This window comes from Centruroides sculpturatus, unplaced genomic scaffold, assembly GCF_000671375.1.
Source record: "Centruroides sculpturatus isolate CEXI.00-Female unplaced genomic scaffold, Cexi_2.0 scaffold235, whole genome shotgun sequence".
NCBI classification, from domain to species: domain Eukaryota; kingdom Metazoa; phylum Arthropoda; class Arachnida; order Scorpiones; family Buthidae; genus Centruroides; species Centruroides sculpturatus.
Window position 1 is genome coordinate 101130 of NW_019384436.1, and position 27793 is coordinate 128922.

General features: G+C 29.9%; 1 protein-coding gene across 2 annotated transcripts; it reads left to right on the forward strand.

Moving 5' to 3' along the window:
• Nucleotides 1-1135: 1135 nt before the first annotated feature.
• LOC111619943 (polycomb complex protein BMI-1-A-like) lies at nt 1136-26622 on the forward strand. 2 transcript variants are annotated; one of them, XM_023361774.1, is made up of 10 exons: nt 1136-1249; nt 12043-12173; nt 12277-12373; nt 12453-12508; nt 14790-14837; nt 20510-20609; nt 20985-21042; nt 24599-24694; nt 24789-24869; nt 25800-26622. In XM_023361774.1, exons 2-10 carry the CDS (start codon nt 12065-12067, stop codon nt 26157-26159), a joined length of 1005 nt encoding a protein of 334 aa, XP_023217542.1. In that variant the 5' UTR covers nt 1136-1249; nt 12043-12064; the 3' UTR covers nt 26160-26622. The 2 variants fall into 2 exon arrangements, with proteins under 2 accessions (XP_023217542.1, XP_023217541.1); XM_023361773.1 differs by lacking the exon at nt 1136-1249 and adding an exon at nt 1797-1864.
• The last annotated feature ends 1171 nt before the right edge of the window (nt 26623-27793 follow it).

Here is a 27793-nt window from a genome sequence, read left to right on the forward strand (position 1 = left end):
CTTGGAACAAATTGGGCAGTTTTATAGATATTTTGGATGGTCTGGGACACTTTGGAACAATGCAGGAGAGTCTGTCCCCACAAGATTATGCAAATTAGTCACCTGGGAAAGCTGTCTTTTCCCATGGTATTGGGGCTTCAACCTTTGACCTTTCCAGCAATTTTAGGCAGTTTTTCAATAAAGTTTGGACTTTTGCAGACATGCCTAGGTTGTGAGAGGACCTGTCCCACATGAGATTATGCAAATCAGGAGCCTCGTAAACTTGTCTTTTTCCCTGTTATTGTGGCTTTGACCTGTATCGTACATGGACATTCATCTGATCTTTAGAAAAGCTCTGATATGTATTAATAATAGAAAGCCTATTAAAATAATGAACCTTTATGTCTAGTAACATTTAGAATTCGTGAAACAAATGTGAAATTCCAAAATTTGTGAAACAAAGTTTAGAATTCTTTCTCAATTTAACCTGAAGCAGACCTCAAGTGAGGCCGAAAACGTTCGTTTCACAAATTTTGAACATTACTGGACATAAAGGATCGTCAAGTGTGTTTTATCTACTTATGTTGCAGAAAAAAGCTGCATACATTAAATTTAAATCATTAATTGTACCTCTCAAGCAAAGTCTTACATCACAAAAATGAGTTACTGTACTTTTAAAACGTTTAGAATCAAATAATTCACAAAATATTCTAACAGCTGCGCTAAGATCCAACATTTTGGAATAGCAACATTGCCAAAGTCCTGTTCTTTCTATTGTGCAGTTGAGACTGAGGCTGAGCCTATTGGCTTTATTCCTCTGAAAGAGCTACATTCTGTATTTGAAGAACCGGCCAAAGCTTATACTTCACCATATGCGGAGAGCAGGAATAATGCCTTTCAGGGGGTCTTTTAAGGGTAACTGGCACCTCTTTGGGCATTAGAAGCGTGGAGAAAATCCAGAAAACTCCACATAACCAGCCCATCCCGGTGAGATGCAAACTCACGACCGAACTACCAGTGTTCAGAGAAAAGAACCACTTCATCACTGGTGGGAATTTTAAATGCCCAATTCTTTAATGTGGATTTTGTTAAATGGAATGGATGGAAATAGTTGCAGAAACTAGTAAAATTTATTTGTAGCTATCATTATTCAAATAAATTGCTAAATCATGAGTAATAGATGTGCAATGCATTGTTCATTATTGCACTATAACAGAATTGATTGCATCATACAAGACTCCACTGATTGACTGGAAACTATTGCCTGATTGTAAGTTGTATTAGTTCTCTCTTTAATGAAAAATTCGTGTTTACTTTTGTAATTTCTTATTACTTTTTGATATTTTATCATCTTAAATTCTTAAAAAGCTCGAATATAACATACAACTATAAAAACATTTGCTATATTAATTAACTTACCTAAATATAAAACAGTAGGGATAAATCCCCAATGGAATGCTTCTTTAGCAACATTAACAACAACCATAATTCGCTGTCTGATATCAGATTTCATATTTTAATCAAAAATTTATTCAAAAATTCAAAACAATTAACTGGAAAATGTCCAACTGTAAAACCCACGTGTTTTTAATCTACGACTGACCAGTAGCAAATTACTTTACAATATCACCAAAATATAGCCAAATTTTCACCCAAATAATTATCTTTTACTTTTTATAATTTTAAATAAATTAAATTATAATGAATCTATTACTTATTAATTAAAATCTTATAAAATTTCTTAGATATCATTTGGAAATTTTATTATTTTAATAAATTTTTTATTAAATTATAAATTACCGGATACGCTTGTGTGCCAAACGATAAGGAAGCGGCCGGATTCGAAAAATGGCGAAGTTTTATGAGTCTTTTGTTTCGTTTCTGAGTAAGTTAGATGGAAATTTACTTATTAATAAGTTTTATTTGATGTATAAGAATGTAATTACACGAATACTTATTTATTTAAACGGGTTAAAGTTTATTTATGTCCAGAAAATCGTTTAAAAGAAGCCATGTTAATTAGGCCTAACGGTACCAGGTTGACAAATGCTTGACGTTTTAGGTAGAAAGTACTTAATTTTAATACAAATTTTACACGTTTTATCAAATTTTAGGCTTATTTTTAGTTCGGATGAGCTGAAAAACACGTTTTTAATGCATAAAATGGCTGAATTGATGTAATAATGCCTGTGCTACTTCCACACAAAAATGTCATTGATAAATCCTTGAGTCTGATCCTTTGGTTGAGATGGTGCACTTTTTACGTCAATTTGACGTCATCTCTTTGGTTTTCCAATGTAAAATTTGAAAGAATGACGTAAAATTTACGTAATTCTGAATGAGGATTTTTCCAACCATCCTTGTATGAACTAAAAAGTCAATGAAACTATACCTGAGTGTGCGATCCTTTGCCAGATACTGCCTCCAAAGGTCGGTTTTTCCGTGGACCGGTATGCTGACTATTCTCCGTGTACTCGGAGAACCTCCATGCCAAGAACTCCGCCAGCAGACTATTCGAAGTTGGTAAAGTCACTTGGATAAATAGTTAAATGTGACTGTCTTGGTGGAGCGACATTACTCCCCATCTCCTGCAGCCTGGAAGTAGGCCTGGTTTGAGGGGACGTATCTTGCCAATAGTCGCATTTAGAAGTATGGTTTCTTCGACTTTTTTGCTCCTACGGTCTATGGCTGATAAGGTCCAAATTTCTCAGTCGGAGGTGCGATTTGTACCAAAATGGGTACTATCTCGACTGGTCCAACAGATTTTGTTTTTCTACTTTGGTTTCTTGCTCTGTTAAACAGCAATTATGTCGTTCTGTAATTTTACAGTTATTAATGGTTGAATTGTTGTGATTTTTTATCGATAAACAAAAAACAAGCATAAAATAAAATTGTTGTTTTTCAAATTTATAAATGGTTGTCTGCTCACAATAATTTGTTTTGATTACATTAATTTCTCTCAAATTAAATGATGTGAAGTTGTGTTTTTATAATTTTTCTCTTATAAATCTATTAATTATGGAAAATATTTGCTTGAGGTAAGTGCAGAATATCATGCTACTGTATGTAATTCTATTATAAGTATGCATCGGGTCATCTGCTGTATGCAAAAACTGTACACACTTATAAATTGTCTGTACAGTTTTGGAGCCACTTTTTAATCATCCCCCTTTAATTATATGAACGATAGTTCATGAACTTTCCGACACTGAAGAAATGACAAAAATGTTCTGTGTATATTTTCTAATTGATAGTCTATTCAACTGACTAGTAAATTGGCTTAAAAGAACAAATTTGTAGTCTACTAATATTACAATGTCCGTGTTGCTAATGCCGCTGCCCCTTTCCTCCTCTTAAAGTTTGCACATAATGGAGACCTCATGCATAATTGAAGATGTGTGCAAAAGAAGATTAAATACAGTATTTGGATATTAAAATGTGTAATTTTCATCTACTTACAAGTTTTTTGAATTAATTTTTAAATTTTATCTATGTAAAGTGAGATATTTTCAATAAATAACAAAGTTAAATAAAATTTGTGTGTATGTGTGTATGAATACCACTTGATATAATTTGATTTGATGCATTCAGTTATCAAAATTAATGATGAGGGTATAAACATGATTTGGCAAGATTAATCTTTGTTGAGAATTATTATTACCCTATTAGTGTTGTAGGCCACTGTTATTCAACCTTTTTGAATACGCGACCCCTTTACAAGTTAAAAAGTTCTGGAGACCTCCCTAGGGCGATATTAAAACTATATCAGTGATTTTAAAAATTATGTATTTAATTTTCTTTCTGTTGAGAGAAATTATTGTTGACTAAAATGAGAATTTAAGAAGGATCAACAATAACTTATGACACGTGTGGTATGATACTTCCCTCTCATAGGAACATTGGGTTCGGAGTGCTGTTGACCCTTTTTTTTTTTTAGGACGACAGTTTTTAACTTCCACTTTTCTACTTATTATTTTTTTTTTACAGGTCAGCTCAGCACTTTTTCGGCTATCATTTTCTGGCCCCTCCCTGGCGAAACCCATCATTCACACCTAAATGTCAATCAAAAAACCAACTGTACTGTATAATAAACAGATACAGCTTTCTCGCCGAAATTGTAGTTTTTTAATATAGTGTAGAACCTACAAACACTTGTCTTTTTTACCTGCGACCCCTGTGTAAGGCTTTGCAACCCCCCTGGGGGTCGCAACCCACAGGTTGAAAAACACTGTTGTAGGCTATTCCTGTGTAAGTAAGAAACTTGAAAAGAACTGAAAGTAATCCTTCAAGATGTATACAGATCTGTGAAACTTAGTACCTATAGCACCAAATTTCATCTTGATGCACTGTGGCCATTAGTGGCTACAGCACCATAAACCCTGATTAGTGTATGTGCATTAATGCATAAGTCATTGACTGTTACATTGATTTTAGTGCAATGTAGTGTGTTGACATAGATCAGAAAAGTCAGTGGTTTAAATTTCTTGCCGACAGTTGTGTTTTCCTATCTTAGGACAGCATGAATTTACATAAATATGGTACAGTAATACCCCGAACTTGCACGATAGGTGGGGTTGCGTAAGTTGGGGTATAATTTCACATATAAATACATACAAATTATTTTTAATTGGACCAGAGACTAAAAGAAACAATAATTTAGAAAAAAATGTTTCCAAAACATTTTTTTCTACATCAGAATCAGAGAGCTCATGTTTTGTCTCATAGCTTCATGAAGATGTGCAAACGATCATCTTGTGTAAGCTTTGAATGTTTTGATGACTCCCTGATCAATCAGTTGAAACAAGCTGGTTATATTTGTCGATTATTAACATCACTTTAAATGGAATTTGTTTAGATTGGCAATAACGTTCGATTTCAGGTATGAAGTGATGACCAAACCAGTTTTCAAAAAGGGGATCTGCCACCCAAGCTTTTTGATTCAACTTCCAAATCACAGGCCAGCCATCTTTAGATTTATTTTTCAATGCTATTGGATTTTTCGAGCGATAAACTAAGAGAGGTTTTAACTTACAATTATCAGCTGCATTTGCGCCAACCGTCACTGCCAATTGGTCTTTGGCAGCCTTAAAACCTGGAAAGGTTTTTTCTTCACATGTGATAAAAGTTCTTTTAGGCATCTTTTTCCAGACCAGGCCAGTCTCATGTACATTGAATATGGTTTGGCTGGTATAGCCATCTTTATCTATCATAGCTTTGAATTTTTCTGGATAGTAAGACGCAGCCTCTTTATCTGCCCTTGTCACCTTTCCACTTTCTTTAATGCTATGCCAATTACAGCGACTTCTGAATTGGCTGAACCAATCATTACTAGCTTTAAACTCTTCATCTTTAGCCACCTCTCCAGCATCTTCTTTCAATCTCTCAAAAATCAGCTTAACTTGAGAGCACACCGTGTTCTGATCAACAGGACAATTTTTTACATTTACTTGATTATCATACCATAATTTTAACATTGTTTCCATCTCAGCAATAATACTGTATAGTTTACAAATCATGCTTGAATTTAAGGATTGAGCATTTTTCACAGCTTCGAGGATTTTTTCTTTACCTTTTATAATTGTTCTGACTGTCGATTCCAGTAGTAGATCTCTTTGCCAATTCACAAATTTTCATTTTTGTATCAAAGTTAATAATGTTAACTTTACATTCCAAAGATAAATGCAGAAGAATCAGTTATACTTCGTTTGGATGACATAGTAGAATCTCTCAAATCTTTGTAGATATAACAAATACAGAAATAAATAACACAAAATGGATTGTAGCTATGCGTCGATTTCGTGCGACACGTCTGAATATGTAAGCTGAACAATAATGTGGGGGGAGTGAGTAATCAAGAGTTGTGTGCGCTCAAACAAATGACAAATCGGCGAAATTTGAAAATCGCGTAACTCCGGGTTTGTGTAAGTCGAGGTATTACTGTATTTGCACCAGTGAATGACCAATTAAGCACCTTGATAAAGAGATTTCTATATAATCACTTAACAAACAGACATTTAACATAAATAATGGTCATTGCTTGTTACCAAGAACTCGTACTACCCGTTCAAAGAGTGAATTTTTAATTTTCTGTAATATTTATTAAATTAATGATATAATGTTTTTAAAATTTAAAAATCGCCAGTGAATGACCATATGGCTCAAGTAGTTGACCAGCTGAGAGCTAGTGAATGACTTCAAGTGAGTAATAATGAATAACCAGTGTTTTAAGATACTATATGCAATTTTATAGCATTGTATATTATATATGTGTTGGCAATTTTATGTAATTTCAGATTAAGAAATTTGAATAAAAATTTTAATTTTTAGAAAAGGTCTTTAATTCAAAAATATATGTATACAATGTTATAGAAATTATCAGTTTGATAATCCATACAAAAATGTGTTTCATAGATAAGCAATATTGCAATAATAATTTTCTAAATTTATCTGATTGTTATCAGATGCAATAGCTTCCTTGAAATATAATAACAAATTAAGTAAAATCTCTTTTTTATCATTTGCATTGCACATTTATATAGTTCTCCATAATTAATTGATAAATCAGTTTCATTTTCGGAAAACAATTTATTATGCCTAGCAGAAATACAATTTGATTAATCCACCCTATTTGGATCAAAAGGAAACAAACCCATGTTGAATTGTTTCTGATTTCAAAGCTTTCTTGTAAGCTGCAAGGTTAGTTTTGTAAACTGATTTTGATGATTGTTGTTTGTGTTTTCTGACATTTCTCCACTGACATTTAAGCGGTCAAAAAATTGCAACATCACAAGGCTGGATAATATGAGTTGCATTTGGCAACGAACAAAAAAGGAGAATTTTTTTTCTCAACACAAAAATTATACAGTTTTTCATTTATAGGGGATTTATGTCCATCAAGAAGCAATAATACAGGAAACTGAATATTCTTATCCAGAAGACAGAGGTAAAAGTCATTTGCAACATATTCATAAAACGTGGCACTTATCATCCATCCTGAATCACTTTTTCTGCCTACAGCAAAGCCATCTGGAACTGAATCTGCAATATACTGTGGAATTTTCTTGTATGGGAACACTATTATAGGATCTACTGACTGGCCACTTGCAGAAAAATTACACAATACTGTGATACACTGTTTTTCTTGTCCTGATGCAATGTTATAAAAGTTCTTATATGCTTTAGGTCCAGAAGTTTTCCAGGTTTTGGACAAAACAACATCCCTGTTTCATCTGCATTGAAGATACGGGAAGAATTTTGTAGAATATCACTTGCATGTTCTTCTCTCAAATAATTATTTAATTCTTAAAACCAATTCTTTATCGTCTCTTTTGAAACTGCTGCTCGAGCTTTGTATATCACTTCTGTATTCTTTGCTGCTACATTAGGGTGTCTTTTTAAAAAAGCTTTAGCCATTTTTTTCCTGGTTGTTAAATGACAGGTAAAAATGTGATTTATTTATCAAGAATTTTAAAATAGTAGAGGCATTTCCATATGAAGTTGATTTAAAATTAATTTGTATCCTCAAAAAATCTCACTAATATTTGTAAAACCATGTAAAAATATTGGTAACATTTGAATGCAAAGAATATGAAAACAGATAAACAATAACATTGAAAATGTAATAAACTGACAGAAAGTAAAACTAACATGTTTTTCATTTTTAACAGATAATTAAGATGATTAATGCTAATACAATACAATAATAAAATGAATATTCAGTAGTGATTTGTTTCAACAATACTCTGTATATAAAATTCATTAAAATTAATACAATGGAACCTCACTTAACAAGCATAATTCATTCCGGAATCTTACTTGTAATGCGAAACACTCATTAAGTGAAACGATTTTTCACATATAAATTAATGTAAAGTATGATAATGCCTTCCATGCCAAAACAATATTCAAATATTTTATGTATAATGTTTATTCAAAGAAAATTATTCAGTATACATTGTTAAGGAGTATGAATCATCATCATTTCTTCTAGCATGGAATGAATCAGTCTGGAATGAGAATTTGATTTGCAGAAAAAGAAATGAAATTTAATACGATATGTCAGCATAACTGCCTACTTCTAGTCAAATTATTTAATCTCTAATATTTAATTATAGCCTTTACACAGTCCAAGAATTTGGCATATGGTTTGGTGTTTTTTTTTTTATATAATGGGCTATGGTTGTTGATGTTTATGTGTAATATATCTGAACACAAGTTTGGAAAAATGTATGATCTCAAGGGACACTAGATGCTAGCAGAACGAGTGCTAAACACACTGATGTAGCATGTGCACAATCTGGGACTTTCCTTCTTGTCACTCATTATGCAAAACGTTGCTCATTAAAGTGAGTCATTTTTTTACAATTTGTTTTGCTTATGAGAGGTGCTTGTTAAGTAAGGTTGCACTGTAGTTTACAAATTTAACTTTTCTATTGAAAATGAACAGTCTATAATATAACAAAAGGCATTGGATAAAAGTTCTTGTTATTGTTGCTTTACCATATTTGTCAACAGATATAGTGACTTATTTCTTGTTTTTAAACTTATAAATGGATTTTAATGAAATAATAATTATTATTGCTATGTTTTTACATTTGTATAATTACCCTCGTACATTATCTCTTGCTTTCACCATATTTTCTCATTTTCACATTTACTATTCCTCACCAGATTTCTATCTTTTGATGTTGTTAATCTTTATGTTTAATTAAATTGGAAAGGAACAATATTTATTAAAATTTTCTCATTCTTCTGAATCATTTATAACCTTAAAAATAGATCTAAATCACTAAAAGGGCTCAGCTAAATAATTACCAGTAAATAGTTTTTAAGCTTTGTACTGTCTCCAAGCAGTTGCTTGGTAAAATTTTGTATTGTTTTATTTTGCTAACAGCCATGTTTCAACTTGAATAGCAATAAACTTATGAAATAAATTTTATGACTCCCGGAAGCATCAAAAATATAGTCCGTGTTCTCCACAAACAAACATAAACTCTTGTTAATAAGCATTTCAACAGCCTGTGCAAGATTTGTGAAACATTTCATATATATCTATACTGGTAAAAGCATATCTTATCTGCTTTGTAATCATCATGCGCACACTAGTGATTTTATAAGCACTTACATAAAATTTTACAAAGTATTGTCTTCATTTTCTGCCAGAACTGTTATTGAATTTCATAAATATTTTTATTTGTGCTGTTGTTTATAATTTCATTACTTTCGTGGAAAGCAGTTCCCCAATTATCATTATCTTGATTACACAAATCAGTAGCTCTGACAGGAAGTATGGAGATATTTTATTGAGACAGTTTTGTTATAACAGAAATAATGTGAGTAACTAAACTTAAATGTAAATAAAATTTGTCATTTATATTTTCTATTTGACAATTGACAAACAAAATTATTTAAAATTTATATATTTTTTTCATCTTGGTAGAATATTAATTTTAAAAAGTTAATCTCTGGATGTTAAATAAATTATTACCCTTGTTTAAATGTTTGGATTGGTGAAATAAGTTAAACTTAGAATTAACATTTAAATAAAGCCTGTAAATGTTCAGTATTTAGTTTTGTATTTTAAATTTGAAGGTGACTCATAAATATGGTCTACAATATTTGTTTTTTAATAATAATTATTTACTAGATTAAAGGTTGTTTTTTTCTATTCTAGTTATCCGGTTTTTGGCCTCTGCAGGTTTAATAAAACTTTAAATAAATACTTTCTGTAATTGAAATCTTATATTGAAATTGAAATAAATCTTTTTCTGTACTAAAGTCACAATGGGCATTTTTAAAAAATGCAAAAAGTCTTCTGTGCACTCCAAAACATTTTGAACTTTGCTACTTTTTAGTTAATTTTCCATCTTTTCAATGTAAATTTTCATATGTATCTGTATTAATAATGTTTTCAAGAATTGGAATTAGCAAATGTTTAATAGTAGCATTTATATAGTGATATAATCTGGCAATTGTTGGATGTTAAATATTTAAGAGTTGGTATTAACAAATATTTTTGACATACAATAATGCAGGCTGGCTGTTAATTTTAATTTATTATGAACTTCTCAAACAGTTTTTTTCTTTTCCTTTATCTAAAGTCATCAAAAGTCTCTTTAGAAAACGTTGAAAAATATTTTAATTCTATAGATATATCTATTTGTTGTTGCAAATTTTCTCAAAAATTACCAAAAGCCCATATTTGTATTCCATTCCTTTAGTCTTTTCCATTTATTTTCTGTTCCCACAACAGCAAACTAAAAAACTCCAGCAAAGTTTTAAACAAGGGTAAAAATGTTAGAAATTAAACAAAGGCCATCTTCAGCTATCTAAGGTCATCAAATTTAACAACTGAGTTCTGAGAATTCTTAAGGGTTATACATAAACTGTATAAAATTTTAATGTAGTAAATGAAGTCCACTGAAGCTCAACCCCTCCTCTCCCCTTATCAAACTTTGTCCAACTTATCAAAACTAACTTTCAATTTGGACGTCATTTATGTACAGCCTCAAAATCTGATGCAGTATAACCTGATTGCTTTGAACAAGGTAAATCAAGCATACTCCAAAACATCTTAATGTATCATCAGCAAAGAATGTTTGTCTGAAACAAATTAAAGTTTTTTGTTGGTATTTTATGGTTTGTTTTGCATGGGATTTTAAAGTTATGAAGTTTATTTTATTACAGAATGATTATTTTCTCTGCATTAATCCACCATTTACTTAATGCTAATAAATAAAATTTAATATGTGACAACTGAAGGAGCATGTAGCTTGGACTTTTTAATGTGATGTGCTTATGGAGAATCAAGAATTGGCAGATAGAAACTCTGTTATGTTCAAATGATTAATACATCTAAAAAGATAAGCATCTTGACCTTTAAATCTTCTAAAAGAAGGATTGTAACACTTCATAAATATTGTGACAGACAAATATTTGCAATATTTTAACAAAACTCTCATCTTGGAACCAATCTAAAACTTGTCTCACATTTGGTGATGCAAGTATTTTACTGGTTATGCCATTTTAACACTACTGTATCTGGAAATTAATTTTACATTTGACTATGAGTTTAACTGTATTTATCACATTAAAATATTTCTGTCAAAAAGCTGCAACTTGGAAAGGTACTTTACTAGTTATTGTGTTCAGAGTCATAGCTCAGGTTTTCTTCTAGTCATGTGTACTTTAGAATTACCATGTGACATAAACATCAACTTACTTAATTGTATGAAATTCTAATTTAATTTTCTTCGGAAATGCATTGAAAATTTGTCTTCTGGCGTGCATTTTTTATTTATTAAATTTTTCTATTAATAAAATTGTCCTTTGATTATTACAGAAATGTATTGCATGATTAAACTGATTTTCTTTTGAGAGTTAAAAGACAGATAGAGATGGCCTGGTATTGTACAAGATTTAGTCTTACTGCTGTAACTGGAATTTAAAGGCCTGGAGAAATTATTCATATGGTTTGCGTTTTAAACTTTCATGCTTAGGTGCTTAACACACTCAACTATCTTTGTTATGACACTGTTGATGTATGTAGGAATGTAGTTTCAGATCTCTTCTGAAATTAGAATCTTTTTTGTGGGTCATAATATTTTGTTTAAAGTATCTGATTTGTAAATTAAGGGTTTGGTGTCCATAAGTGAGAGATATGGTAATACTATGCTTTTGTTATAAATCATTGGATGAACAGATAAGTCATAGAATGATTTATGACATTAGTAATTGATTGGAGAAGAAATATCAGGTGAATGAGAGTTTGCTGAAGCAATCCTTTATAAACAAAAATGTGTGTGATTGACACTAGCAAGGATGAGTCTGTGTTAGTATCCAAAAGATATAAATTATTTGAATTTAATAGGATCTGGAGCCTATCTCAGATTGCCAACATACACTTTCTGTAAATGTTTCAAAATCCAATTTAGATATTGAATAGCTCTTGGGCAAGATTTATGAAATAACCCTTAATAATTATATAGAGAAAAGATTTTGATGTTATAAACGTTTACTATATAGCTTGGTGATTTATAGTAATTATCAATTTGTTTTTTTCAGGAATGTGAATTTTACAAAAACTATGTCTCAGACAAAAATTAAGCTAAAAGATCTTAACATCCATTTAACTTGTGTATTGTGTGGAGGTTATTACATTGATGCAACCACTATCATTGAGTGCCTTCATTCATGTAAGTTCTTCTTACCAAGAAATTTTGCTCTAAAATAATGTTTTCAATTTTCTAATATCAATACTTTTAATACAGCATTGTTTATTTAACATAATATTTTCAGTTTGTAAAACTTGTATTGTCCAGTATTTAGATACTCATAAATTTTGTCCTATATGTGATGCTCAAGTTCACAAAACTCGTCCTCTTTTGAATATTAGGTAAGAATTTGTGCATGTAAACTTACTTTATTTTCATTTATTCACCAATAACTGTTTTTGGATTTGTACATTTTTGTAGATCAGACCAAACTCTTCAAGATATTGTGTATAAATTAGTTCCTGGATTATTTAAAAGTAAGTTTTATTTTAAGTTTAAGATGAATTTGATGACTACATAGTCAACATGACACTCAAAACACATTATGCGATGACAAGTAATATAAAATTTTGTAATTTTTGCTGTTAAAGTAACTTAAACATATAATATAACTCTAAATTTACTTTGATTGATTTAAAGTAAATCTAGTTTGAAAGGTCCAAGATGTTAAGAAACAAACCTTGCATCAGAGTTTGTTAAAAAAAAAAATCATAAACTTTTTTAAACTAGAAATGCCAGTTCTTACTACAAAACAAAAAATATATATTACAACAACAAAACAAATATTACAAAAATAAAAAGTTACAAATTACAATTATTTCCATATCTCATACTTAACCTGAACCTAGGAAAACAAATCTAGCAGAAGATATTGCTAGATTTTGTTTTATTTAATCAGCATCAATGACTTACAATTCATGCTACACACTGACTAGTGGAAGTGAAAATTAACTTGCTGTGTTAGATTAAAAGATGTTTTTATATATATTACTAAATTGCATACTGCAATTGCTTACAAGAAATAAGATTTTGCATAACTTGTCTCTTTACTAACAAAGAGAATCTTACAAACATGCTTCAATGATTTAGATTAGCATTCTCATAGTTATTCTGAGCATTAAAAATTTATTTAAATAAAAATAAATTATATACACACCATCAAGTGAGTATTTGGTTTCTCTCCCAAACAAAATAAACATATCCCTATAAAATAACAAGAAAAATGAATGACGAGTAGAAAAACAAACATATCACATAACACTTGATAAAATTAACAAGATTTATAAGTTTTGATCTGATTCATGCATGCTTTTAAAAAGTATTCTCTGTAAAGCTGTAAGTTCATTTCTGCATTTTATTGATGATGACGGATTGTTTTCTGACCTTTAGGATAGATAGATATTGAGAAAATTAGCAATTTTTGGAAACTTGATATATCAATACTTCAAATGTTTATCTATGGCTTTACAGTGGATACTTTTAGTTCCCAGAATAACTATGCAAAGACTGATTCAATTCTGCATAAAACATTTTTGAGCCTTACCTTGTAAGACCTACCTGTAAGAATAAATTTTAAATAATTTTCTTTTTATAAATATATGACTTAAATATTAAATTAGTGAGATGATATTCCGTTTATAATCTAAAGCTTACTATGAAATTATACAAATGAAACTCTAGTTGGTAAGTTTTGAGATAGTAGTTGAGATTTTAACACAGTTCAACACTTAAAACTCAAACAAAATGGAAAACAATAATAATGAAATATAAGTATTGAATATGAATTAATTTCCACTTTTGCTACTTCACAAATTTATAGAAGTTATCTATTTAACTTCTGATAAATTTTTAACATCATTATTAGAATTATCATGTAAATGGAGAAATGTTGATTAGGATGGTGTGCTACAAACAAGTCAAACTTTTAAGTAAAGCTATTTAATGCCCCCTTCATAGGTAACAGGGTAGCTTATATATGAAAACAACATACAGAAGAAACTCTAAACTTATTTCTATAAATCAACCACAAGTTTATTTTGATATAGAGCTGGCACAGCAATAAGCTGATTGCTATCAGCTAGTTGATCACTGCATCATTTTTGGTTAATCACAAATAATATAAACTTATAATTTTTTGCATTTATTATTATTTAATTTTATTAGGAATATTAACTCATATTTACCACAGAACTATTTTAACTTGCTGTAAGTTTGTTGTTAAGGTTGTATTCTAAGGTCATGTGTGTTTGTCTCTGTTTTCATTGTGGCACAATGAAAAGAATGCATGTAGGTACTAAATGAGAAACAGGAAGTAGTAGAATGTTCTCTTCGCAGCTAGTTTATGCTATTATTTTACAAATTTTATTGTGCTAAAAACAATTTCAGTTATGTGCAAATGAGTTATGAATTCTATAAAATCAGATACATTTCAAGAGAACTATTTTTATTAATAATATTAAAGAAAAGGAACAGATCTAACAATTGACTGATTTGTTAAATCATCTGAAAATTGAGTCAACAAATTTTGAAATAAATTATTATTTATCTGCAAAACTTATTTCAATACATTTTCATCATACATAAATAATAAATATTTAAAATGACAGTTTGAATTTGACACTTTAGCATTCATAGGCTCTTACATTAATTACCATAACAAAATTTTATTTTACATTTAATATATTATAAGTAATAACAATTAGAAATTATCTATTTAGTGCTTAAAACTTTTCATATCTAAAATTTGTTTTATAACAGATGAAATGAAACGTAGAAGAGAATTCTATGCGCAACATCCTGAAGTTGGTAAGTTAAATTTTAAAAAAGTTATATTAGCATGAATGTGATTCAACTCACAAANAAGCACATAAGCACTGTAGTACTTTTAACTTTGACTGTTTAACCGAATAATACTAGAATAATTCTAGTACTTTTTGCAGATTTTTAGTTTACCTTACAGTGGTTTCCATATCTAAACTAATAAAAATTAATGAAATCAGTAGTTAATATTTTGACTGGTTTGTTTGAAAATTTTAAAGCTCATTATTGTTGTAATTATAAAAAAGGTTACTTCTTTTTACTATGAAAATTATCATGTTAAAATTATTTTAAGTTTGAAGATGGAAGAAATGCTTATTATTTATTTTAGTTGAAATGATAAGAAATGATTGCTGGATTAAATCTGATACTTTACTACTACTATTATATTAAATACTGAGTAATTTGGTACTGGAGGTAGGCATTAGGTGTCGTCACTTATTAAATTTAATGTAATATAAATCTGGCAATCATTTTGCTTATAAAAATATTGGACTTTGATATGTTTATATTAATTGTAATACCTTTTTGAAGTGATGAGCAGTATAAGACAANTTCCATGTTGTACGAGTCACTTAGATTTTACAAATACGTGTGCCGGGCTGTGAACAGCTCACGTATTTGTAAAATCTGAGTGACTCGTACAACATGGAATTCATATAAAACGAGAAAAATCAACAGTGTTATAGGGGGTCGACTGGTAATTATACTACATCTGGATTCGGCCAAATCTACAATGGGTTCGACCGGGTGATACGGAAAAGGACCTATCCGGGACCATGGAGCTACAAACGGCGTGTCAGTAGTGTCCGACACATGTGTGCATAAACTTTAGTTGGCGCCCCTATAAATAACCCCACAATAAAAAATCACTTTATAAAAACGTATCAGTGAATACAAAAGAATTAAGAAATACTACGTATATCTACATATAAATGAGGATGTTTGTTCGTTCGCTGTGTTTGTTTCGCCTAGGCCATTCGACTAATTGCTACGAAACTCTGTTGTTATGTTCACATACTTGTAATTTAGAGTTCCCACCCGAAATTATTATTAGATTTCTATATATCAATCAATTACTGTCTACATTCGATTTGCTGGCTTTACGTGTAGCACCATGTATTGGAAACAATTTAACAAAATAATTAACTAAATATAATTCATACAAAAAAGATATTTAAAAAAACAAATGTTCTATTTGTGAGATTAGCTGAGGGCCAAGGGGGCAATTCCTAATGATTACTTACTTGGCATGGGTTGGTAAAACCCGAGCTATGTCAATTGGATGGTGCTTTCATAATTAGTTGGCGAGATTGCAAGATCCGGCCAATGTCAGGATGCTGATACCAGTTAAGATAGAGTTAAACGTGTCCTAATCCTCTAGGATGATCTAAATTATTGAGTTGGGAGGTCGGTGAGTAAGTTGATAGGTGTCAGGTTTTCCAAGGAAGACAGGCCATAAACAATAAACAACACAGGTTTATTTTAACTCAATCTAAGACATACAAAGAACTATGTAACATACAATTAATTTAAAAACTATATAGAGAGTAGCTATATAACACAATGCAATTAGCCTACTTTGTATGGCAATCGTGTCGGCGTTTTGATACCCCTTATATAAATAATCAAACATCCTCACTACATGATGTAGTAAGGATGTTTGATTATTTATATAGGCTTTGCCAGGGTTTGCGATGCTGGTTGAGTGCCTTGGGAGTTGTTTGCACATTGTGGGCACTGAATGCGTCCCCAGCTGGCATTGTAATAACTGTCGTCAGCTTATATATGTTGGAAGAGTATATTGGAACGAAGGTCTAGGTAGCGTAATTGGCAATGCATCTGCATGATAAGCAGGAGTTGTGGGTTTGAATCCTGCTTCTTCAGATCAATTCTTTTCTTCCGGTAATTCTAAAATTATTATTTAAATTATTTAATTAATTTATAATTATTAAATCTATCAAGAGAAGGCGCCTAATGCCTAACTCTAATGCCAAATTATCTATTAAATTATTAGTATTATAGCTGTTTCTAGTTCGATAATATTCGGCTTTGGTTGATGTATAGCTTTAAATGTATCGGGTATAGTAAGGATGTTTGCTTATTTAAAATTAGTAACACCAGGTATAATAATTACTGCAATGGATATTTTATAAACCTATCACTTAAAAATAACCTTAACACTTTATTATCACATAAAAGCAATTATTATCTAAAGCCCTTAAAAGCAATTTAAACAAGTCTTATGTGAAGTCTTTCAGATGTTAAGGTTAGCCACTTCAATTACATGCAGGACCATCACAACTTATCCAACATAGATCACTTTCAAATACAGTAGTGTCATTTATCCAAATCAATTAGGGACTGGGGTTGTTCAGATAATCGATTATGTATGAAAAAATATATTAACCTATCCCGTGTTGAAATTTTTCTCCGTTGCATGTTGCTTTGCGTTGAATTTTCATCAATGTTAAGCCTAACGTAAATTTTTATAATAATAATCGTGGCTATTGTATCGTTAAAAAATTATTTCTTTATTTTGTACAAAGAAAATAAATATATTGAAAAATATAAAAACAAAAAAGTTATACTTTAGAAGTTAATCTAGTATCAAAAATGTTCGATTCAGCATGACACATAAAGTCCTCAGAAAAACACCACACAAAAATGTCAGTGCTGCCAGCTAAAACACACACACACCAACAAAAAAATATTGGAGTAGCTCAAAGATATAGACAAAGGTTGCAGCACCACAGCACTACCAGAAATTTAAATTTGCCGACTGGAATGCTTTCAGTTGATTGGCTTTCAGATAAACAATGCTCTACTGTATTAATAGTAGACCAGTATTAATTGGTAGTCATTGACTATCCTCTCTCTTAGGAGGAGGTTGAAGTTGAACAGTCTGTTCTTTCTATGGGTGAGTGATATGGTTGCATTCAAATAGGAAAATTACATAATACAAAGTTACTGATGATTATAAAATATGTTTTAAGAGGTTTTCAAGAGAGCTGAGTTTAAATATTTTGTCCATTTTTCACAAACTAATTAATTTGCAGATTACCATTTGATATTTGTGAATGATGCAGTATGAAGAATTAATATTAGAAAAAAATATTATATCTGAAAAAATTTAATATGTCATACTTTCAGTTCCTGTCTACTTGACTAATGAAATTGTGCTGTTTCTGTATCATCTGAGTATTGCAATATGACAGTGGTAGGCTGAAATAAACTCTTTATACGGTTTTCATTTTAATGTTGTTTTTATTTATTGCCTATGCAACACCAGGCTTTATCTGCTAGTTTATTTGTATACACAGTGATAACTAATTATAGTTTTAGTCCTGACACTATAATTTTTTTCATTTCCAACATTGTTGATTGAGATCATGCACAAAGGAAGAGGTCATTGTGACTTTTAGGAAAACAGTATAGATTTCTCTAAACAATAAAGTTATTGAAGCAAATGAGAAAGAGAATATAAGTATGAAGCAAATTGTGGACAGATTTAAGATTTGATAAGACAGCAAGTATATGAAATTTTGAAAACTGTCAGATATCAAACAGGAATGACTGAGTGGCAATAGGTCAGTGAAGAAGAAAGTAAGGAAGTCTGGTAACAAAGACAATTTTTTGAGACTGGTTTATCAATGTGAAGGCAAAGTACATTTTGTATCTGGACCAATTTTACAAGAAAAAACAGAGGAAGTTACTGAGAAGTTAGATAAGAGTAGTTTTAAAGCTTCCAATGCATGGTTGGAAAGTTTTTGGCAATGGCATTCATTCTTCTTCAAGACTGTGGAGAACCTGGAAATGTCAATGAAGAAACTGTGGTAGAATGGAATGAGAAGTGTGTATATGTGAAGGGATACAAATCCAAAGATGTTGTAAATGACGATGAAACAGATTTATTTTTTCAGGCATTACTGAACAAAACACTGTTCATAAAAGGTTATAAATGTTCAGAGGGACAATATCTTGCCATGTTTGTGTGCAGGTTTATGACAGGAGTATAATTGGCAACTTGATGTTCCAAAAAAGCAACAGCTGAACTTGCCTGTTTGTATCTATTTTAGATGTAGTGATGTGGATCACAGAAACATAAAATATGTATTCTGAGAAACAGTGCAGTCATGCTTCAGAAAGACTAACTTTTAAATGAACAATGATTAAGATCATTTGGGAAAAATGATAAAACTTTCCAAGAAGCACTTAAGCAAGCTTTGGCAGCATCTATGTGGATGATTGTTAACAATGACAATGCAACTGAAGTAGACAGTTTGTTCAGGACAACCAATGTAAGTCAACAGAAAGTGATGATGCAGCTGATAGGATTTAGATTATGAACCAAATATGAAAATGTATTAGGAAGCAGGTTAAACATCTTAAAAGACCTGCAAAATAGTTTGAATAGTTTGAGTGAAGTTTGCTTCAAGTGATAGCAGTACACAGATGATAGCAGAAGGTAATTCATACAAGTTAACCAGATGCAAACAAACAGTTTATTTGACTTCTGGAAAAAGTTAAATTTTATTCTGTCTCAATCACCAGAAATGTTTTATTTGTGTTTTTTGTGATTGTGTAGGCTGACTATGTAGAGAAATAAAGTACAAATTATAGGAAATGATGCACACAGCAGAATTCAGTTTTATTATTTTCACACTTTGAATGACCATTGGCATTCATCAATTTGTCAAAATACAGTACTGTCTTACTGTTTGTTGCCACTACACCAATGGATAATGAGCAGTTATTTATTGTGACATTGTTGCAATGCTGGGCTGCAATTTTTAATTTATTTAATTTAATTAAAATATATCCTTTTCACCTGAAATTAGTAGTCTTGCCCCTGAACATCAAATTTTCTGTTTAGCAATGGAGTCATGTCGGACATCTATCTAACTCCTTTCAAGAGAATATTTTTTAATTGAAGTAACGTGACTTCTGGTTTGCATCAGAAGTTTGTATATAGTTAATTGGAGTCTCCTGCTCCAAAGCTTTCTATATCTTTGTCTTGACTTTCGTGTATCTAACTGTTCTCAAGATTAAGGAAGCATGAACGGATGACAGTTGAAATTTATAAGTCTACAAGTTTTTCAAATTTCAGCCCAGTAAATGACTACAGAAAACATTTCCTGAAACGATTTCTGTACTGTACATACAAGGTAAACCCCATTTATACTGGAAACTTGCTCATTACAGAAAAATTTCATAATACCATCCAATTACATTATAGGCAGGTTTGACTATATCTTATAACATAAATACAATGAATACATAAGTCTACAATTCTCAATTAGTGATCATTGTAGTTGATTTTTTTTAAATATCATATCTATCAACACTATAAATTTCATTATTTGGTAAGAATAAGATATTACTTTTATTAGTAACTGTCATAAAGGATTGTCTTTAGGATAAAGTTCATTTTGACTAGAATTACGAGAGCATAGAATTTGCTTGTCAAAGTATAAATTTTAAGTTATTCAACTATCAAATTACATTCCGAAACCAAGATCATTTAAATTGTAGTGCATCAAAAGTAATTCAAAAGTCAAACTACTTAATTATTTTTGAGTGCTTGACAGATTGTTATTTTAAATTAAATGTAGAAAGTAATAAATATTTCCTTATAATGGATTATTGTATGAATTTAGTGCCTGCGTCGAGTGAAGAAAGAGGCGAAGTGTTGGGTGGCGAGAGATTGATCTTTTCTCCCAAAGACATGATCAGCATATCAATGGAATATTGTCCTATGTAAGTTAACTATTTATATCAATGTTTCTATTTTTGTTCATAAATTAAAGAATTTTTACAGGATGTTTTATTTGTTTTAAGAATAAAATTTAAATGCTACATAAATAATATTTTACTCGGATATATTTGGTAATAAGTTTTGGCATCACATTCAAACAGAAAAACGTAATTGCATATAAAATTGAATTATAAGCTTTTTTTAATTTGTAATTAAGTACTTTTGTATTTTTCTATACACTTTCCTTGTATATCATTAGTTTTTCTTAATTTATTACTATTGTTTTATTAAATATAATTACTACTATAGCCATTATAAATAATTTTGTTTCCTATTGTAAAAATTTATTAGCTTAAAAATATATTTATCTTTTGCAGAGGTGTGCTATTTCCTCATTTGCAGGGGAATCAAATTTCTAACATTAGTAGCTCACAGGTAAGAATAAGAAAATATGTTTTTTTCAGTAAGTTCATTCTATTTATTTGAAAATAAAATTTAGGAAAAATATTTTTTATTACTTTGTCAATTATTTATTAACACTGTTTAACAAAAATAAAAAATGAAATCCAATTGAAATAGCTTCTTTTAATGTGAAAATCAAGAAAAACTTCAGATTATAAGTTCATTCTGAGAAATAATTTATATATTTTTTGGTCTATAACTCTTGAGGAAAGATGTTTAATTTGTAACCACCGAAATTTTTATATTTTAGAAGTTTTCACTCCAGCGAAAGTAATTTAAATTTAATTTTGTATAGAGTTTCCTTAAGTATGTTTAGAAAAATAGCATTTTATATTTAATTTTTTAAATGCTTTGTTTAAATTTCCCAATGAGAATTTTCGTAATTGACTTCCAAAAGAATTCAATTGTGGATGTATTAAAAATTATATTTGAAAGTTTAGTTCCTAACAACTTTTTAAAACTTGCAAAATTTTGTGTAAAAATTTCTGAAAATTTTTCTATAAATTTTTTTAATCATTGTTATATTCTTACATTTGAGAACTTATGATTTTGATGAAAATTTATGTTGAATATTTTTGTTTGGTTAATTTAATTTTTGCTTCTATGCATTTGTAGCTACAACTATTTTCAGATGACCAAGACAAAACTTTTCTCACTAGTTTCTAGCCATTTATACACGAGTATGGTTTTGAGAAAGTTCTGTCTTTATCATCTTAATTTTTGCATTTGACAAAGTCAATTTGAACTTTTTCTGTTTCATGTACTTGTTTACTGACTATAAATCTGTTTTGCAAAATCTTTACTTAAGTAATATTCTTAATAGAATTTAATAATACTGTAATAATGTTTTTAAACTTTGTAAAGTTGTATCTTTTTTCAGTTACTCAAAGTGACAATCAGTCATTTGGTAGTTCTTTCTATATACACTAAAATTTCAATTATCCATGGTCCACATTATCTGAAGCAAACTTGTAAATAAATACTTTACTTTTCTTATACTGGGAATCATAAAAGCATTACTGTGAATGCACTAAGCACATAAGCACTGTAGTACTTTTAACTTTGACTGTTTAACCAATTGAATGGTCAATACAGAGGTGACGGCAATTGCGGAAAAGAAGGGAAAAACCATTATAAAACTAAACACTCAGACTTCTTAAAGAAAGTTTAAAGTAATAATGTATATTACAAACTGATTGGTTTATTTACCTTATACGATTTAACTTCGATATGAGACAAACTAGTCATTTCAACTATAATAATATGCATGTTATTCTTTAAACTATTGTACAAATTAGTTGCATAATAAATGTGAAAAATGTTGTTGATATATATGATTACATTCACTAAGGTATAAAAAAAAGGCTTTAAAAAGTGATAGCATATGAATCCTTTATAATTTTTAATCCAGAATGGCCTTGTTATCACACTATCCAAGGTAGCATTGGTCCACCTTAATTCTAATAATTGGGATAATACCATACTATGTTATATAAAGCCACTGTTGATGGTACAAGCAATTAATGTTAAATGTATTAGTTTTGATTTTATTTTTAAGACCATAAGTATTGTCTTAGTGTGATTATGAATACACTTTTAGCTACTCTGATTATAAAATGGCAACAAGTGAAATCAAACTGTGTCTCCATCCATCCATTTACAATACAAAAAATTTTGAAGCAGTTACTGGCAATTCAAAAATAGGTAAGTTCAAAAGAAACAGATAACTTGTATCTCAAGAAACAGCTTATGAACTGCTTGAGAATGCTTTCAGGGACACAAACTTTAATGATTACTGAGAAGAGAGGGAAACTTTCCAAAGAAACTGAACACTCTAAACTTAACATTTTGTTGTAGATGGCTTTGTAGTTTTAAGCAATGTCAAATTAGCATCTAATTTTAATTGTGTTAATCATGAGGAAATACAAAACTTAATTGAAGAAACTCAAGTTACAGTCTAAGAATATTAATATTTGTTTTAGCTTTCATTGCTCTAAATCATACTGTACAGTATTTTCAGCTACAGGGGTCCAAAAAGTTGCTGTGCAGTGAGAAATTTGCAATGACATTAAAGTTATGCCTATGAGATCTGTAAGTTGTTCATTTGGCAACAGTTGACCAGTTATATGTATGGTATTGCATACAACTTCAGGTTTTATATATGCAATATCATGCCTATAACTTCAATGTCACTCCAAATTTCATACTGCACAGCAACTTCTCAGATACCCTGTATAAATCGAAAGATTATAAGAAGTGTCATATTTACTATAATCCTTTTATCATAAAATCAAAAACAATTCAAAATAATTGCATTCTCTCTCTAAAGCAAACATCTATAATAAGTTTTAATTTGCTTTTGTTAAATTTAGTTTTATATAATTTAATATTTTCCTAATTTTGTTATAATTACAGTAGAGTGTCGTTTATCCGAATCATTTGGGGACTGTGTTGTTCGGATAACCGATTATGTACCAAAAAATATATTAACCTATCCCATGTTAAAATTTTGCGTGTCGCTTCGTGTTGAATTTCCATCAATGTTAAACCTAACATAAACTTAAAATAATAATTGTAGCTATTGTATTATTAAAAATTATTTCTTTATTTTGTACAAACAAAATAAATGTATTGAAAAATATGGGGGAAAAAATTATATTTTGGAAGTTAATCTAGTATCAAAAACGTTCGATTCAGCATGACACAGTCCGAATGGAATGCTTTCAGTTAACCGACGTTTCGGTTGATCGGCTTTCGGATAAACAACGCTCTACTGTATTACTGAACTGTATTTGAATTTAAAACTCACGATTTTCAGTTGTCTTTGCAATGTCTCTGTTTATGAAATCACACGCTAAAGATACGACTGTAGGATTGAAAATTTTTAATTGGTCTGACTGTATTTTTGAATATTTTAGTATTTAATTACATAAATCATAAAACTTTAGCTGCTGAAAATAGTTAAATTATATAATTTTGTATATTTGAAAATTAAGAATGTATTAGCAAAAAATTTTTAAAGTATGTAAAATTAAAATCTATTGTTTTCATTACTAAAATTGTGATAAAAATTAACTGTTGATATTGAAAATTGTGTGTATTTTAAAGAAATTGGCAAGTCGTACCAGGCTGGATTTCAGCTTCTACAATCTTGCTGTCTTGCATCATTGGTCAGACAAAAATATGAACAATGGCAAAGGAGTGTTACTCATTTATTACACATTTTTTTTTTTTTATATTAATAGTCATATAATGATTTTTACAGGAAAATAAATGCATTATTTTCCTGTGTTCTTAATAATAGCTTAATGTTTAAAAATACTTTAACTAAGGTAGTTTAGATGAATGATATCTTACTTTGGCTACAAAGATTATTTTTGTTTCAGTATTTGCAAAATAAAATTACTTAATAATAAATAATAACACTTTTTGATATTGGAAACAGTGATAAGCTATTAATATACTTTTATGTATTTTTTGTTTTACCATTATTTGAATTCTGACGTTTTATGTTTCGTCATGTTTGTAGAGTCATCGTCGATACCTTTATTGTCCCGGCGCATTAACTATAGCCCACTTGAAAAAATTGATTCATGCCAAATATAATCTCCTCCCCAAACAGCAGGTATCGAGTTGTATTAATTATTCTAAGTTATTTAAAATTTAAATAAAATTGTAATTTAATTAAGAAATAATTGTATTTTTTTTTTAATATTTAGGTTGATATACTATACATGCACGACTACCTCTTTGATGAATATACCATGATGGATTTAGCATACATATATTCTTGGAGAAGGGTAATGAATTTATTGTTGATTGTAAAATTACTGGATAAAAACTAAAAACACTATAAACTTTTAAACCTTAATGCAAATTCTTTTAAAAATTATCTAACTTTTTGATTTATTAGTATTATTTTCATTTTTATATTATTCTGCTGTCTTTGCCTGAATTTTTAAATGTTAAAAATGTTTATTCCAAATACATTTGAATGATATGATATTGATTTTTGGAGTCATTTTTAATTGACAGTTTTTTATCTTTAAGGATTAAGCAGTTTTGCTTGCTTCAAATTCATTGAGCTCTCTCTCTCTCTACCTCTGTTTCTCATGGATTTACATTGAAAACATAATCAAAAGTTGCACTTCTAAGTTTAAGTTACTTTCTTTTATAATGTATAATGTTTAAATAAATTAGTATTTAATTATTATTCATTGCTTGTCATATGAGTATGAAGTAATTAGTTCTGATAAAATTTTAAAATGTATAGATTTTCTAATTTTGTTGTGTTGCTTAGCAAAGTGTAAATGGCAGTATGGAACATATAGAAGATTCTCTTTTACTTGTAAATTTAGTGTAATACTTATGAGAGAATTTATAAATGACACTGCCACACTGTTATGCCTGTCTTGATAGGAGGACAAAATAATAGATTGCCGAGTCAAATTTATTTGTTCTGATCTTTAATCTCGTTAGGAAGCTTTTGGTTATCCTCATAACTGACAATAACCAATTACCCAAATAAAATAGAGTCCTAATGAAAGTTAAGTAATTGATGAATGATAGAGAACCTATTGCCTGAAAAATATGGCATATTTTCTTTATTATTGCTATTCAACACAGCTTATGTAAGATCTACTTTGAAGAATTGTTGCCTGTATGTTATGTAATACATTTGTTAACAAATCTACTAAGCAGTAAAATAATAATAGATGTTTATATTGCAGAACGAACCAATTCGACTCTTCTACAAGATATATAACAAACCAACCGACAAAGACACTTTAAGGGAAAGCAACGATAACACTTGCAAAGGCATAGAAAAGCAGCGGGTGAATGACAGTCATCTGATTCTCAATGGCAACGACCGGACGCATCAGAACACGCCGAATTCCAAGCCGGTTCCAATCCACGGCGTAGACAAGAAAGAGGTGAGGGATGCAATCTGGAACTACATGAAACCCTCAAACCAGACAGAGTGCGATCTGAAATGCATCGATCAAACTTTTGACAAAGACGGTTTTGTGGACACCAACGGCAAGATTCTAAACGAACTAGAAAACTGCATCACAAACAAGGTTTTCTGAGATGGTCCTACTATATATAAACATTTTAACAGTGTGTATAGCTTACATTAAATGTATAATCTGTTCAGATAGTTCTATAAGAGAAAAATAATTATTTTTACTATATATATATATTATACATAAAGATTAGATGATAGATGTAAGATAGATTGTATTTTTGTAATATGAATCTTTTCTAACCTCACTTATTTATTGAAGAACATCTTTCATCCTATTGTTTTGTTTGTAAAGCATTCAGACAAACTTTTTCGTCCAATTGTAAATAGAATCGTAGTTGCAAATCGTTGTCACAAATGTAAAAATCATGACATCCACATCATTATACACCGGGCAGGACACGTTATCGTCGGTGGACGAAAGATAGGGTTGTGCACCAACGTGGCAAGAGTCGATTTTTTATATATATGTATTATATATATAAAAGTTGTTAAAGTACGAAATTATTTTCTTACACAAAAAAATAAACGAATTAATAAAATATTCGTTCTGTTTTAACTTTCTTNGGCTCACGTATTTGTAAAATCTAAGTGACTCGTACAACATGGTATTCATATAAAACGGAAAAATCAACAGTGTTATAGGGGGGATCAACTTGTAATCACGGTATTTCGTAGGTCAATTTTAAATTCGAAATTGACATTGTACAAAGTATTAATTTTCCCAAATTCTTTTGTTTTCTGTGTTTTACAATATTACATCCTCGTTGTGTTTTCTTTTTTTTAATTTATAAAAATTACTTTCGTCCTTGTAGCAAGTAAAGGTATTTTCTTTCTTTCTTTCTTTTTTAATATTCAAGGTAGTTTATTTATTTATTTATTTTTAAATAAAGATACAATCAATTTTGATTGTAAAACAAGTTTTTCTAAATTTTTGGTGAGTTAGTGTCGAGTTGTATAGAAGTAATCGAGGTAATTTAATTATATAGCCGAATTAAATCACTTTAAAGTGTTATAAAGAGAGAAATGATGCCGTTTTTTAAAGTTAAAATGTGCAGTTTAAGTGATAAGGAAACAGCTGAACAATTGTAGAAGCTTAATGATTGTCTTTCTCCTCTTTAAGAGCGGGAGGAGGATCAAATTTAGTGTCATTTAACGATAAAATTCAGTGTTGCTATGTGTAAAAACAAGAGACTACACGAGGATTTAGATTTAGAGGGCCTATAAACAACAAAAGTAGTAATATTTAATAATAGTAAAAACTGGGGAAGAAAGGGTCCGAATTTACTATTATGCCTAAAATTGGGTCTCGAGCAGTTTAGTTAGGTACTCGAGTCGAACTGATGAGTTTCCTACTCTCAAAATATCACATGTATCTCGTGACCGCATCGATTAGAGTATTTTAGAATCGCTTTACTATACCCTGCAGTTAATAGGCTACATTTGTGTTTTAGTATGTTTTCCCCCTTTAATCTTTCGTACCAGGTAAAAATTGCCCCATTAAATTATTCCGAAAAAATGTATAGATTTTCTAGCGCAGGATGCTTTATAATTGCTTGGTAACTGTAACTTTTAATGCTATATCCTGTTGATAAAAATGCACCAACAGATCAAATTCGTACAGTTTTACACGTACTGCACTCCTATAAGAAGTTTATTTCGCCTAATTATATATATATTGTAGAGAAAATAACATAG